Below are 16,343 nucleotides of genomic sequence, written 5' to 3'. Positions count from 1 at the left end.
TTGCGTACAGCCAAGCGGACAAACATACGTATATAATTAATAAACAAAACGAACCGCACATATAGAGCATATGTTGATGCCTGGCAAACAGGAAGTGGACCCTATTACCCAAACCGAATTCCAAACTCTTGGGGTCCGAGTATCGCGATGTGTGTGTGTGTGTGTCCACAGTCATTTCCCCTGACATATGCATCCGAAAACGGGCACGAAATTAATAAAGCTAAAAGCATGCTACCAATAATGTTTATAAATTTAATTATGTAAATGCCTGGCCATAAAAAACAAAACCAAAAAAGAAAAAATACAAACACAAAACGAAGGGATTCAGCAACGAACACCGCAATGCAACAAGAAAAATGTTAATAGATGTCAAACACAAATTGAAACGCAAACGAAGTAAAAATATATTTACGAGGGGTATATGGTAAAAAATTCGGAATATATATTAAATGATGCGCTAGGTAAACTTTTAAAAATAAAAATGTGGAAAACAACATGGCTAAAATAAGATTGGGAAGAGATGCATGGCAGGGAGCTGAAAATATTTGGCTCGCATATGAAATTAATTAAATTTTTTCGCTGTCAGTTGAACGTTAAATGTCCTTTGGTTTATGGTCGCTACCTTCGCTATATAGTGCCCAGATTCAGTGCAGACCCCCCCCCCCCAGTTTCTGGTTCATTTTTGTTGATTTCCCCAGCACGGCGTTGGGTTTTTATGGTCCCCAGTATTCCGTTTTTTTGTTTTAATACGTATGTTCGTTTGCATTTTTGCATTTCCGTTTGGTTATTAGTTTTTGTACGGCATTTCCGGCATATTTATGCGCCATATGCGACGCTTTCTGGTTTTCAGTATGCAAGTCTGGTCTGCATTATTCCTGTTATTATTATTATGGCATTACTGTCTTTATTAAAGCACGAGCGGTTAATTAAAGGAAATGACCAAGGAATACTATATAAAGTTATTTTGCTGTTTCTATGACTTATTTTAATAGATCTCGAGGTAAAATCCCAGTACTGGGATGAAAACGGCAAACATTTTACTGCATTCCCGGACTTTTGTGCGTTGTAATAATTTTTTATGCACCATGTCAGCAGAAGCACTATGCACAGCTTGCAGCAGTGCAATGGTTGTCATATGTCAAAGTGCAAAAGGTAGTTGCCATTATTTATACCTCAGATGGCAATTCCCCCCTGCCAACCCCCCCCCCGTAACAATGGACTACATTGTGCTTTTTATGGGCATATTTGCAATAAATAATATATAGTATACACCGGATGCCCGAATCAGAGTGCCACATCCAAATGGGGAATGGCGAAAGGCACTCAATTATATGTGTATGCGGTGTCCAGCGTTTATTGCGAAATGTAATTATGCAACTTAATGCAAGTTCATTTCAATGTTTAACATTCCATTTACATATATGAGAGATTTAAGGCTGGGGCGGCGGTGTTTCGCGGAAACAAAAATACCAATGAATTGAAATGGCAGTACAGTGGGCATTTTGATGGCAAGAAAGGAAAGCGGAAAGCGAACAACTACTGTAACAAAGAGCCAATTAAAGGGCTAACAATGTCGGGGGCCGGCAGAGAAGAAAAGTTTTTTAATTATAAGTTTAAATTCAAAAACATTTAAGCTGCCGGCGGCAGTGAGTGTGTGTGTGTGGCTGTGAATGCGCATAAAAGTCTGTTTGTTGCCCCATAAAAGTATGCTATAAAATGCTGAACGCACTCACACACGCGGATATGCAATTGTAGTTGTGGCCTGTAAATGTAAATGTAGTTGTAGTTGTAGTCCCGCTTAATGGCCAGCATTGTTAATTGCGTAGCATAAATCTGTGCAGCAGTCGTCGCACATCTTGTTTCCCATATACTTTATATATATATTTTATAACCCACTCTGCTCGCTCTTCTACTGCCAATTGACCGACTACCAACCTTTGACAACAATAAAACGGAAACGGAAACCTTTTCCCCCCTATTTTTTTGTTTTCTTTTATTTTTTTTTTTAACTACAAACTCGCATAAAGCAGACAGATGTACAAATGCATGGGAGAACCAGTTGCCTGTTACATGTAATTAATTTCAAATTATTTATACATGAACGCCCAGACAGTGAAAATGGCAAAAGTAGCATCACCATCAAGCTAACAAAAATAATAATATAAAAAAAGAGGAGACCGGAAAAGAAACATTTTTATAACCACACCAGCCTGCGGTGTTTATGCCATGTGTTTGTTGGTCTCAATTAAATAGCTGGCTTTAAACAAGCGGCAAAACAGTAAATAAAAAAATATTTATCAATAAGGAAAAGTTGAAAAGGAAAAACGACTTAACTGAGGAAATATTTGCAGGCCTTGCAGCAATCTGGGTTATTTTAATAAAGAGTCTTCGGTGTGAATTTATTAAAAAGAAGCGAAACGGAAAGATAAATATTATAGTAAATATGTAAATATTTATAAATTATTTTTATATTTATTTATATCCCTTGTTTACTTGGCAAAAAAAATATAAATATAATAAATAATACAAAATACATAACGTTTTATAAATGTTAATGGTATAAATGAATCGTAGAAAAATATTATTAAAGTTGGCTGTAAAACTTGACATAGGTTAAAGATACCTATATTGTACCTAATATTTTTGCTACAAATAAAACGAATACATAATACAAAATACATAACGTAATGTAAATATTAATAATATAATTAAATGGTAGACAAATATTATTAGAGTTGGCTGGAATAATTGACCTAATTATTGGATTTAAACTAGACGTAGGTTAAAGGTACCTATATTGTACCTATTATTTTTGATACAAATTAAACGAATATTTATAAATTGTAATTCTCTAATTAAAGCAACTTTGTTTCTAAATATTTTCCCTTTCATTAGCATTAAAATTGCAAGTAACTCTTCTGCCAATTGGTACTTCCCAGTTGGCCTAATTTGAAACCAGTAATATGGTTTCCCCTTTTTTTCGGCCATCCAGGGCATTTAGGCCACCCATAACTGGGCTGGTCAGTAAAGCCGCGATTGCGTTTCCTTTTGGCCCTGTGTTTTTGGAATTTATTTGTTAACTGGTTTAATGACGCCCCTGTGCACCGCTCGTTGCTCATAAATTGCTTGCCACGCACTTTAAGCCGCAATTGTTATTCTGTGCGTTTATTTGCGCACACGGACATGTACGACTTTCATACTATACATACATGTCTGTTTGGGTGTGCGTAAATCATAGCCTTTTGGCTTCAGCCGTTAAACTGGGCAGTATTAACTGCTGGCCGGATGCGTGAATGGCCAGAACCATCCTTTTGGCCCCCTATTTCCCCTCCCCTCCCCTGACCTCACCATCATCATTTGGCAGCAGCTGCGTTTCAATAAGCACATAATTGAATTCTGATCATAAATTTGCATTATGGCCAGAGCTTCGCTGGGTTTCTGGCGGCTTTCAGCTTTGGTTTTGGTATTTCGCTTGATTTTTATATTTACCACCTGCATGCAAAGGCGCCAGGATCGCCAGTATTCGGGGAAGTCAGGTGGTTTATGCCATAATTTTACCCAAAACGCACATTTGCCAATTGGCCCTGGGGTCACGTGGTATGGGGTCGACTCAGCAGATAGTCGTAAAAACAGGCTTCATGTAAATATTTGAGGAATGCCCACTAAATGAGATGAATATAATAATACAACAAAAATCGGAAATGGTACGAGGCTGTGCTTTTTGGGTTAAAATCCTGGGGGAAAGAGTTTCCGGAAATCCCTGTAAATCATTGATATTTGGGTTTCGTTTTAGACAAATTTTACTCACGTAAAATATTTATTTTTGTAATTGAAAACTCGGAATTTAGAACAAACAATATCTTCCACAGAGAATGGTGAAAATGATATTATGAAAATAATTAAACAGAATTTTACTTATGCGGCCCTTTAATGCGCTCTCCAATTACAATGTTTGTCTGTTCAACTACTCAAAGATCAGGTTGCGCTTTTTGGGATAACATTTTTGTTTCGTTCTCGTTAATATTTTCTTTCATTTTAGACACACTTCATATGAAAAGAAAAAATCCGTTTTGTTTTAAATTTTTTATTTCAACATTTGATTTTAGAGCAAAGAATAAAGCATCCTGTGTGGAAAGAGTTTACGCAAATCCCTGTAATTAATGAATATTGGAGTTTAGTTTTACACAGATTTCAGTGAGAAAAAATGTTATTTTTGTTCTTTTGTATTTGAAAACTAGGATATTATCTTACACGGCGAAAATAATTAATCAGCATTTGGTGTTTATACTGCTTTAATCCGCTTAAATACATTATATTCCTATTCAACTAATTTTTATAATCAACAAAATATATATAAAGGTTCTGTTTTTATTTATCCTTATGCCTGTCTAAAACCAATTACATTTTAAATTAACTGTCCACTCAATAAATCAATTTGAAACAACAGTTAAAACCACTCAGTGTTGACCCCGCCAACTCGTATTATACCCAATGGCTGTCATAGTTTGGCCTCGATATTGCAGTAAATTACGAATGATATGCAAAATATTTATTTACAAGCTGGCCACATTTGCTGTGTTCTCAATAAACGCAATCTCTACCAATCCACTTGAGGCTTGTAGGGCATTTTTGCTCAAGTCTCTCTAATTGCCGATGTCGAAGGTTTGTTTCGAGGGGCGAATCCATTGGGGAGCCTTGTCTTAGATTGAGCATTGATTGTTTTCAATACCGCACAACAAATGCGCCTGTCAAAAATTAATCACTTACACTTAGTACACACCATACACACCAGTCCACATTGTCTGGATATATATAATATATGTATACATAGCATATTAGACTTATGGACAATGCCTGCTACACGCATTTATAATTGAATTTGGCTTTTGTTTTTGCCGCTGCTTGTGTCTGTGTCTGTGTCTGTCCAACTTGGCATGTTGTCGGCAATCGATGGCTCGTCCTGCGTCCTTCGTCCTTCGTCCTTTGTCCTGGCAACTGGCAGGCGCCTGAAAGCACGCAATTTATTTTCATTTCTCTAATAGACTTATTTAGACAGTAGGTGGCTGGTAGTAGGAAAGACCGCGCGTGTGTGTGTCTGCGAATCGTGATAAATTATTTGTAATTTATTAATTTATTTATTAATTTCGCCGTCTCCTTTATGGCTATTTGTTTGTTACGGCCTTCTGGCGCGTTTTCTTCTAATGTTTACTGGACTTAAACGCCGCGTGATCTATGACAGCAAATGGGTCAAATACCCCCACAATTCGTTGGCATAAAATCAACAATAAATCGAGAGTAATGCAATTGAAATGTACTGAAGTTGAAAAATCGTTTCGAAACGAATTAAGATTTTTTATTCCTTTTTTTTTACGACTTGCCTTAAACCTTACTCACTTAAAGTTTCCCCTAAACCTAGGGCATCATTAGCGAGAACTATCCAAAAAGAAAGTGAGGTGTTTATGTGTCTCGCTGTCTAAATATAACAGCTTTTCTTGCTTCTCGCCTTTTTTATTGCATACCAGTTGGCGTTTAATGGTCAACACGCATGCAAGCCAAAAGGCGTCTTGTGTTCGATTCGGTTGTCAACTTGTGTTGACAATACAAATGGATTTCCAATGATTTATTATCGCATTAAAACGCATTAGAAATGGCCAAGGGGGAAGAGACTAGTGAGAGTAGGGGTCTTATATAGAGATGGGTTGAGGAGAAAATCGGATAGATCCGCCGCATACCTTCCGGGCATTTTCTCCTTCGTCCTTTTGCTATTCGTCGCAATCGTCCTTCTTTCATTTTTTTTTTTCGTTTACTTCGCCTTGCAGTCCCACTGCGCATTCTGTGGAAATGCATAAAAATGAGCCATAAGTTTAAAAATTTATAAAATGCGCCAGCCAGGCCATAACTGTGAGGAGAAGACCAGTGGCACAAGTAGAAAAGCTGTAGCATCAGCAGCCGTAGTAGTAATAGTAACTGGTCGGCAGGCGGGGCCGCATTATCAAACGTCTGGTAGAAGAAAAAATTAAATTAAATTGCTAACGAAATGCAGAACGAAAGAGAGAGTCCCATTTGGGGCGAAAGAGACGGCGGACGTATGTTAAAATAGACTTCGACAGTCATGGCTTGGACGGAGAAATTGAAACTCTGGCTCACTTCAAAATCCACCTCTCTCTCCAGCTCAGTATCTCATCATTTTGCACAGAGAAAAAATCGTTAAATCCTAAAAATTAGGATTTTAAAACACTTTTGGATTATGTCATAAAGGTAAAATCATTAAAAGCAAAAAACAATTTAAAAATTCTAGATGTATTTTAAAGACATCTGTAAATCTGGCTAAAACCCAAACGTATTCTGTTATGTGGAAATTTAACTTGATATTTTGATATTTTTCTAATATTTTCTTGAAAATACGTTGTTTGCTTCGAAAGATTCTGAAACAATTTTAAGAAAATGTTTCTAATCTCTTCTGACCTCTGTTACTTAAATCAAGAAGTTTGGAACGATTTCTAGACTGCTGCTTCTAAATAAATTGAAATTGAAATCGAAATTGAGAATATTGTGTTCTCAAATATCCAAGTCAAGAACACTTTACGCTTGATTTCATGAACATATATTCTAGAAAAATTGAGAAGAAGAAATACTAAAATCAAGTATATTTGCTCTTGGTTTTTTGGTTCTTTAGTTTTCTTAGTACAGGTCTTCTATTTATAATCTTACTTGAAATTCTTTTATTATTTTTCCAAGATGATAATTTCAAAAATATCATTTAGTTTGCTTCTCCTTGCTTTTTGCCTCAGTGTTGGCCGTCTTAGGAGTTGAGTCGATTCGGCTATCTGGAAGGGCCGAGGGACAGCAAGGACACAAGCACCTAGCTCCGAGTGCAACATCGTAATGCAAACTTAATAAGATGTACGCTGTGCATGTCGTCTGTCAGTGGATACACATGCAGCCATCAGACCGGACTGACATTTAGACAAACAGACAAGCCATCCAAGTCCCTCAGTTTGTCAGACGAGGAGGACATCTCGCAACCTTTTTCCATCCACATTCACATCTGAATGGACAGGACACTCGAGGGCCGGAATCGACAAATGGTTTTCCGAGCATTTTACAATTTTCATATACATTATTCCCCATATATACGTAATCAGTAAACATTTTCCAAGTTACCAACTAAAGTGCAGTTGGTATTATATCGATAAGGGTTTAATGCTGGATTGTTAGAAAGCAGTTCGGTTTTTAATTGATACACAAAATTGTTGAGCGACTTAAAGATTTGAAGTAACTAACTTACTACCTCCTAGGCTGTATGATGTTATTATAATTAAACGAGGTTCCCCAGGCTCCCAACTGAAGCCCCCCCAGCTCATTGCCGTCTGCCATCAGTTCGTCAATTCATCTAAACTCAACTCCTTGGGCGGGTCCTTCGGCCAGTGCTATTATCTATTAACTGCCATCATGGCTGCCAGCTCGAAGGACCCTTGAAGGCGCCGAGCCTCGAAACTGGAGAGCTCATCCGCATCATCTTCTCGGGCGTGACTGCATCTGAGCCTTTATGAGTGGGCCTAGAAGCGACGGCAATTAAGGAAACGTCGGCCTCTTCATTACGCTGATCAATGGGGCTCCTTGATGTCACTTATAGGCAAAGCCAGTCGGTGGTCGGTAGTTGGTCGTCGGCAGTCCAAGTCGCACACACCCAGGCAATCCACATGCGAATCCGGGAACAGGAAGTGTTGACTGGCCACAAATTTGACAACGTCTTGGGCATGAAACTTCCTCTGGTTGCTCAGGGTTCCATTTTGGTTTTTTCATCCTTGCTATTTTTTATTTTTTTTTTGCTTTCTGAATTTCTGTGAAGCCGCCGGCACTTGCGGCTTTATTGTTGGCATTGTCTAACATCTTTAGCCAGTTGTCTTTTTTTTTTTCTTCTTGTTCCGGCCTGCCACTAAAAAACGGTTATTTACTCTGCCAGGGGCTCTTCAGCTTTGGCTCGTCTTGTCGCACACTTTTCACTTCCCATTTCCCCGGGATCCTTTGGGTTCCGTCCTCCCCATTTTATCCCCCCCTGCGGGCCTGTAGAGAGTGTGTCGTCTACTTAACACAATAAACACTCAATTTTCGAGCATGTTTTGTTTGGGATTTTGCCTTAACTATAGCTGGAAACTTTGCTTAGGAGCCCCGCAACTGTTTGCACAGTCGGTGAGGAACTTTCTACGGTCGGTTCGGCTCTGCCATCCAACTCCGGCCTATAAATACATATATCCCAAGATTGTCAATTGTGGACGACTGTGTGGCTGGCATCGCTTCTCCCTCGGTTTTGATTTGTTTTCAATTGCTTGGCTGGCTGGCTACTCAGAAGGAGAAAAGTTTGCCGAGAATAATCCGAAATAAGTTGACACCAAGTTTGATTTGCTTTGGATTGCCTGATTTAGCTTTTGTCTTTTCTTGTTCATTGAATTTTATATAAATTAAAAATTTATTTTACTTTCTAGAAGAGAGAAAAGCCATTTGAAGCTTGTAGAAACTATAATTATTTATGTTGTTTGAGATTTTGCTTTTTTTTGTTAATATCTTTGAAGTATTTTGATACAGTCAACTATCATAATAAAAAGATGGCTTGTTAAATTTTCTAGTCTTTCAATAACCAATTTCTTATTGAAAGCCCTTGAACATTTCTTAAGACTAGAATTTAAGGGAAAATCAAAATATTTGTGAGCCATACATAAAGTTTATTTTCCTACAATTTAATCATATTTTCAACTCTTTTGCCATGTCAGTTCACACTTTGTGACGCTTCGGCTGGGTTCTAAATTTTCCGGATCTGCTGCTTTTGCTGCTGACCAATGGAAAATGACATTTTAACTTGCCTCGGGCATAGGGGAGGTCCCAGAAATCCTTGGACAGACGACGACTTCGAACCACCGCTCGGCCGCAACATTTCTTATCAATCTTAAAAATGCATGAATAATTAAAATATGCAAATTTATGCTTTGTGGAGAGCGGTCGTTTTCTGTGTGTTTTTACTAGCGGTGACTTTAAAGCCAAAAAGTGAAGTTTGCTTTAAGCATTTCGCTCGGAAATGTTTGCCCATCCGTGCCGCAACACCTTCTTTCAGTGACATTCATTCCAGCGTGTACAGATTCTTGCGTAAAACGCACCACACCCACCCCTTGTAAACAACCTATTATCCATCTCTTTGACCAGAGACAAAAGATGAAAAAAAGAAGAAATATACACAAACATGGCGTGAAAATGCGCCTTTTGAAAAGGTCTCGATAAGGCACAAAACCTGAGTTTTAAGAATCTGAAGCCCGACGGATTCCATTCATCCTCGATGGCGGGTCAGTGGCACCTAAAAGCAGACGCGATGCAAATAAAGCCCTTTTTGTGTCGGCTAATGATGTTTATCGTCCCCAAGACATACACTTCATATATGAAAGGAAACTGTGGGCATGAGGTTCTTTGGTTCTTTGGTTCTTTCCTTTTTTTTTTTTAGCTAATTTATTAATACCTGTCGCCGAGATCAACAAAGGTGGTGCTGCCTGCCGTCTAGTCGTGCCTTTTGTTCCGGATCCCCTCAACTTTGACATTATTCATACATTTAGCCTTGTACATTTTCACACCCGACGACAGCTTAATTGAAATGCATGAAAATGTCACAGAAATTCGGCAGACTGCTGCTGCTTTTGGCTTTTTAATAAATCCCCCTTTATGCCCCTTCATCGGTTTTTGGCCACGCACTGCCACCTCTTACCATACACTACACATAGTAGCATTCCAAACCATCCATGCGTTCTATATTTTGTGTGTTTTTTTTGGACGAGGTTCTGGCGTCACATCCTATGGCAACACATTTTTGTCTCTACTCCTACGGTTGGTCCTCTCTAATGCTGTAAATTAAGTGTTGGCCAGCTTTTCCATCCACCCAGAATTTTCACCAAAATTTCCGTTCACACATGGCGAACAACAACGAACGGGGGGCTGAGTTTTAGTGTTAAGTGTGAACTGTTGTTGTGGATATTTTGGGCGGCACTTGTCGTCAGTTGCATGAGCAGGCTGTGCAATTTTTGTCACATAATGAAAGGTTTTCAAAATGTTAGGCAGCGTGTAGAACGTACCATGAAAATGCATTATAGCCGGTCGAAAGCAGGTCTATCTATGGTGATTTGGTAGAGTGAGCTAATCAAACAGAAAGCCTATTTAAGGGTTTCAACTAAATTTAAGAACTCTTAAATGTCTCTAAACTCATTGGGAAAATACTTGGTCTTTGTTTGTGAAATCGCTTTTAAATGTAATGCTAGGTGTCTAAAATTATGCAACAATACTTTGAAGGCTCAGAAGTACAATGATATAAAATTACTGCCTACTTTTGGGCACCTTAAATCACATAAAAAGTGATTTCATAACCCTAGAAATTTGTGTGGCACCCCATATATTGTTTTTTATTCTTATATCTTATTTATAATCTCTTGATACTTTTTTCTCTAACTATATATATATAAATTTTTTTTTTTGGATGTTGACCATCCTACCATAGACAAATATTTAGTCCTTTTCCCCCGAAAACGAACGAAACATAACAATTTCAAGAGTGGATTTATCCCTTTACGCCAGTGAGGACCTCAGATTTTTTCAAATTTGTCCAAGTTTGATTGGCTTTTCAATGTTTTTTCATATGCAAACGTTCGGGGCTTTTTTGACTCAACATTTCGAAAAATGGTAGCCATTTCAAAAGAGGATTTATCCCTTCAATTTTTGTTTTGTTCTTTGATACACGCTTAGTCGGAGTTTTGTCACTGTTTGCACTCATGCATATTTGCTATTCGAATAGAATGCACTTTCCTACATTGTTTAATAGAAATGTGCAAGTTTTATTTGTTAATTTTGGCCCAGTTTCATTATTTTCCATTTGTGTCTGTATTTTTTTTTTTTTGGTCCTTTCGTTTTTCGGCCTGTGTGCGTTTGTTTCGTTATGCATTTGCGAGGAAGTGACACTGCAATAATAAATAAAGCAACGCGAATGCAAGGGGTGATGTGAAAATGACTGAAAATGGCAACAGACAATATGATGGGTTGAAGGGATGAAAGGGGTTGAGAGGGGCAGGACATTTGGGACAAAAGGACATCGGGACACGATGTGTGGATGCGGATGATGATGATGATGATGACGGCAACGTCAAATGTCAACATCAATGCTGCCGTTGTTTATTCTTTTTGCTACTGTAGTTTTGCATTTTATGCCTTTGTGCAAAGCATATACATATTCACAGGCAACCGCATTTTTTGTCTCTGCGTTAAAATTTTAATTTCACGCTGAAAACACAACACAAACGCTTACACAGAGGGTCCCCAAATCCTGGCATCAGGACTCCTGTAAAAGGCGAAAAAGCTCCAAACAACTAAGTGAGAGGCAAGACATTTGGGGCAGGATATTCTGGAGGGGGGATGTTGCCAAGGGTTGCAGCAGTTAAAAGAGGACCAGAGGGCCAGAGCAAAAACAACCGACTGCAACTAACTTCTGTATGCCCGTTTATTGTGGATTTTGTCGCTGTTAAATGTTTCAGTAAATGCCAAAAAAAACAGGCTTAGAAAAGTCAAAAGGGCTGCTACAGCGAGCAAATACCCTTGCTCAAAAAATGAAAATATATTATTTTAAACCAGCGGTCGTCAGCGTCCCATTAAGCGTCTGCTCAGCCTCTGCCGGCACACATACAGCGTTGAACAGCAGTCGTCACACACTCATCAATAAGATGCCCCAAATTACTTGAACAAATAATAAACAAAATGTCATTGCATTCCATGCCGAACGATGTTTTATTTATTTTATATTTTCATACCAAATTTAAAAAATAATTTCCAAAGAAAGGGAAGAATCAGATAGCTTTTTTTCTATCTTCCCTCAAAAAATGAAAATATTTTTTTAGCCAAAGAAACTAATACAAAAGGTTGCTCTTTTTATATGTCTGACACACTTATTAATTTTATTTTTTTTCTAAAATTTTTTAAAATGACTCATAACCATTGACCTGGTGTTTAAGAATTGATTTTCAATGTTTGGAAAAGTGTTGGAAAGCGTAATTTTGTAGACAAATTTAAAAAAAAAAAAATGTGGTTTTCAGTGAAATTAAAGTACTTATTTAGGACACACTTATTCATTTTATTTGTCCTAAATTACTTATATCCATTGACCTGGTATTTCAGAATATTTTTTTAATGTTAGGAAAAGTGTTGGAAAGCGTTATTTTTTTGGTATGTAATATTTTTATACACTGTAAAAGAAATTTTTTTTAAAACTATGTGGTTTTCAGTGAACTTAAAGTTATTACTAGGACCAGATGTTTGGGCTCTAATTGAGTGATTTTCTTTAGATATAAATATTACGAAAGATACCGAACCGGTTAGTGTATATAACTCTATCGCTCAAAGAACCAGAATTGCCAGCAACAGTGGGCAGATGGAATGCAATGCCAGCTGCTGCCGGCGACGATGGCAGCTGGAATGATCCGCATCCGCATCCGCTTGCTTCTCATCTGCATCCGCATTCGCATCCGCACCCTGATCCCCCCCCTCTTCCGGACCCCCTTCTCGCTACGTTTTTGCCAATTGCCATGGCCGCCGACGGATTTAATTGGAAAATGTAAATGAGCTTTGTTCATTTGAAAGATGCAGTTGGGAGAGCAGATGACAGTCGCAGCCGGGGCCACTTGACAGCCACCGCGAGAGTTTTCTTTAAGCTTGTCGCACAGAAGGCGAAAAAAAAGTGAAATAAAAGAAAATAAAAAATAAAATAAAATAAAAATGGGTTTTCGCCAGCTGGGGGAAAGGGCAGGAGATCAGGGAAAACTGAGCAGTACTGAAATTCCCTTAAAGCTGGCAAGCGTTGCAACAAAGGAAATGTCACCCAGAGGTTGGGGTAAATGCTGACCTCACACAAATACTTATATGCATACTGCGTGTATGTGTGTGTGGGGGGGGGGGGGGGGGGGTGTGCGGGTGTATAAGTGTGGGAATCCCATTGTTTGACTTACAAAATGGCGTAGAAAGCGCCAACAAAAGCAACTGACGACGCAGCCAAGCTTTCCACACACAAAGTACAAAAAAGAAAGCACAAAAAAAAAATGGCAGAAAACGGCAACTTCCGTATATATATAAAAAAAAAAGAGTCATGTAAAACAATACTTTGCTCGTATGCGTATGCGTATATGTATGTGAGACGCCATATTGTTTGTCCAAAACTCCTAGGCGTACCGCCCTCGCGATTCCCGCTGCTTAAAACTGGCATATGAACACATTTTCGCAACTCTCTCCACTTGCCTTTCGCAACATAATAATTTTTAACCCTTTGTTATTCGCGACTTTCTCTCCGTTGCAGGCGATAAAACACCCGCAGGCTTTCCGGTTATAACCCAGGGTCCAGGCACTCGCGTCATTGAAGTGGGTCACACGGTCCTCATGACATGCAAAGCCATCGGCATTCCGACGCCAAACATTTACTGGATTAAGAATCAGACAAAGGTTGATATGAGCAATCCCCGCTATTCGCTAAAAGACGGTAAGTGGTTCTAAAATACATTCATAACATATCATTTAATATAAAAAATCATAGAAAATTAAATTCAAAAGTAATTTATTACCACAGATTTAAAACCCCAAAAAAGGTGTCTAAAAGTATGCAACATTATGTTGTTAGCTTGAATTTTCAATTTATTCCCTCCGAAAGATGAACTAATATTTCAATGCATACTTTTAGACAGCTCTCAGTAAATGTTATCGATTTCACAGTGATTTCTTACCATTTCTTAATCTGAAAGTGATTATTATGCTAGTGATGCTAGTTGCAAAATACGGAATTAGAATTCAATTATAGTCAAATTCCTATTTCAAAATCCTAATTTTAAATTCCCTTAAAAATGTGTCCAAAAGTATGCAACATTATGTTGTTAGTTTGGAAGTTCAATGTATTACTTCCGAAAGATAAACCAATTTTTCATTGCATACTTTTAGACAGCTCTCAGTAAATGGTTTCGATTTCACAGTGATTTTTTATCCTTTCTTAATCCGAAAATGATTTAGTTTCAGTGCTAGTTGCAAAACACGTATTAAGAATCCAATTATAATAAAAGTTCTATACAAAAGTATTTACTTGCTGTTTTTGTAAGCTGAGACGACTAACAAATTTTAAATTTGAGTTTATAGGCAAGCGTGTATTATCTTCCATCTGCTATACATTACGTTAAATTAGGTCCCCCCAAAAGCTTTGATGGGGAAAACAAACGACTTCATTTATGGAAATTCTAGATCCAGACCGTGTCCGTTACCTTTTTGAGCGGGTTCCATCTGCCTTATTTTATTTTATGTTTTTTTTTTGCTTTAGCTGTGTTTTTCCTTACGCTCATTTGAATTTCTTAGGAGTTTACTTACGCTTCGACGCACTTTGTGTCGCAAGTTTTTGGGCGCTTAGTTAACGTTTGACTTTTGTCAGGTAGCATCCATCCAGCTACTCTCACCTGAGCAAAGTTTGTCCTTTTGAAGCGCAGAATGGATGGGAGACCTTTTTCAGCTTTCAGAAACTTTCCAAATGTCAACAAAATGTCGGCAGGTCCTTTAATCAGGCGTCGCAGCACTCGCAGCATTTGATAATTATGTGTTCAATGTCAGGTCGCATCGTTAGCGCCGATCTTCTGCCTTCTGTGTGTCACATCAAAGGGGGCAAAGTGGGCAACATAGGCAAAACTAACACAAAAGCTGCCATCTGCAGAAGCCGGGGCCTCTGGTCATTAGAGGCACAAATATTGACATTAATATTGACATTAATATGCATTAAAGAGTGCCCTTTAAAACGACATCAATAATGGTCACGTTGACAACCGAAATGGGGGGTGGATGGGGCCCCTCCCTTTGGAAAATGTGGGGCATTATTTCAATTGCGAGGACGCGGCGATCGGACAAATGCTTTCCAGCTGGCCATCCACCTAGCCGGGCCTTAACAATTGGAACGTGTTGGGCATGGCAAGAAAACAGGCAGGCTGCGTTAACAAAAACATTATGCCATGTCCTTGCTGGTCCTGTGATCCAACCTCTGCCTGTGGCGCCGCAATGCTAATGAAATGGTCGCTTACGCGTAATGACAGGCGGCCAAACAATTGACTGTTGGCTCCATTGAAGGGTCCTTCCCATACAGCGGCTGACTTTCAAATGCCCTGAGATTATCTAAGGTCCTTTTTTATGGTACAGACCTACAGATTATCTCTGTTGGCGATAGGAAAAGGTACGAAACCCCTAGTAAATACGTACATTATTATTATATGTTTTAAAGGGCATATTCAGGAGGTCAGTAAATTCTAAATACTAAGCTCAGGAACAGGTCTTAAAGACATTTTTGTATTTTTGTACTCATCAGAAAAACTAATTTGTTTTTTTATGTAATATATTTAAAATCGCTGCATATTTTACATTTATTTTTCTAATTCGTATTCAATTAAAACACAATTTTTTTTGAGAACTGCTTGACAGGATAAGGTTATTTCAATGTTTTTTTTGCCCTTATTCAAATTTTACATATATTAACAACATATACATATTTTCCCCTAATAGAAACTGGTACTACTCAATTTTTGGTAAAAAAAATAACATTGTTATTATATTGTGTTTGTTTAAGCGACAACTAAATAATTGTATCTTATATTATCTTATAAAAATTAAAACCCTATAAAAATAACGAAATGGATTTATACAGTACTTAGTACTACTACTAAGTTAGTAAAATGTATTCCCCTAGGCGACATTGTAACCATAAAAATGAGCAGGCTTTGGCAAATGGCTTCCATCATTATATTCAAGCGAAGTAGATTGCTTGGGTTTCCCCCGACTCCTCAATTTGCAACCATTTGAAGCGCTAACCAAACCAAACTATCCATCGCCTTTTGGTTGGCCTACAGCGATGCAAATTAAAAACTGTTACATGTATTTCCCCAAGGTGAAATTATTTTTACCGCTTCAACGATGAGACTCGGACTCCATGCAAACATAGTAAAGACCGGGGCTTATTTGTTGGATTCGGTTATATATTTTTTTGCTCGCTTTTCCACGGATGTGGAGGTCGACTAATTTAGCGCAACACGAACCAAAGTGGCCGTGTTCGCTTGTGGATAAAGCAGAAGGAGAAGGTTTTTGCGGGTTAAATTAGTTTTACGTGGGCCGAGTAACTTCTTTTTTTTACCCCCACCAAAGGTGAGGAATTGGTGAGGGGAGGTTCGGACCAGACTGGCACCATCTTTGGCGCGTTAAACGAAACGTAAAAGTATTTCCGCCAGCTAAATATCCTTTTGGGTGCCCTAAAACGTACCTTC

The 16,343-nt window shown here is 38.2% G+C and overlaps 1 protein-coding gene across 12 annotated transcripts in view; it reads left to right on the top strand.

Annotated features, from left to right (window-relative positions):
• The window catches only part of LOC119548636 (tyrosine-protein phosphatase Lar), a 125,109-nt gene that overhangs the window by 77,986 nt on the left and 30,780 nt on the right, over positions 1–16,343 (top strand). For all 12 annotated transcript variants that reach the window (XM_037856030.1, XM_037856032.1, XM_037856033.1 and 9 more), the window contains one exon: positions 13,367–13,546. In XM_037856030.1, the coding sequence (XP_037711958.1) occupies positions 13,367–13,546 (180 nt within the window). The remainder of the gene's footprint in view (positions 1–13,366; positions 13,547–16,343) is intronic.

Source organism: Drosophila subpulchrella, chromosome 2L (genome assembly GCF_014743375.2).
Source record: "Drosophila subpulchrella strain 33 F10 #4 breed RU33 chromosome 2L, RU_Dsub_v1.1 Primary Assembly, whole genome shotgun sequence".
NCBI lineage: Eukaryota > Metazoa > Arthropoda > Insecta > Diptera > Drosophilidae > Drosophila > Drosophila subpulchrella.
This window is presented reverse-complemented; position numbering and strand designations above follow the sequence as displayed.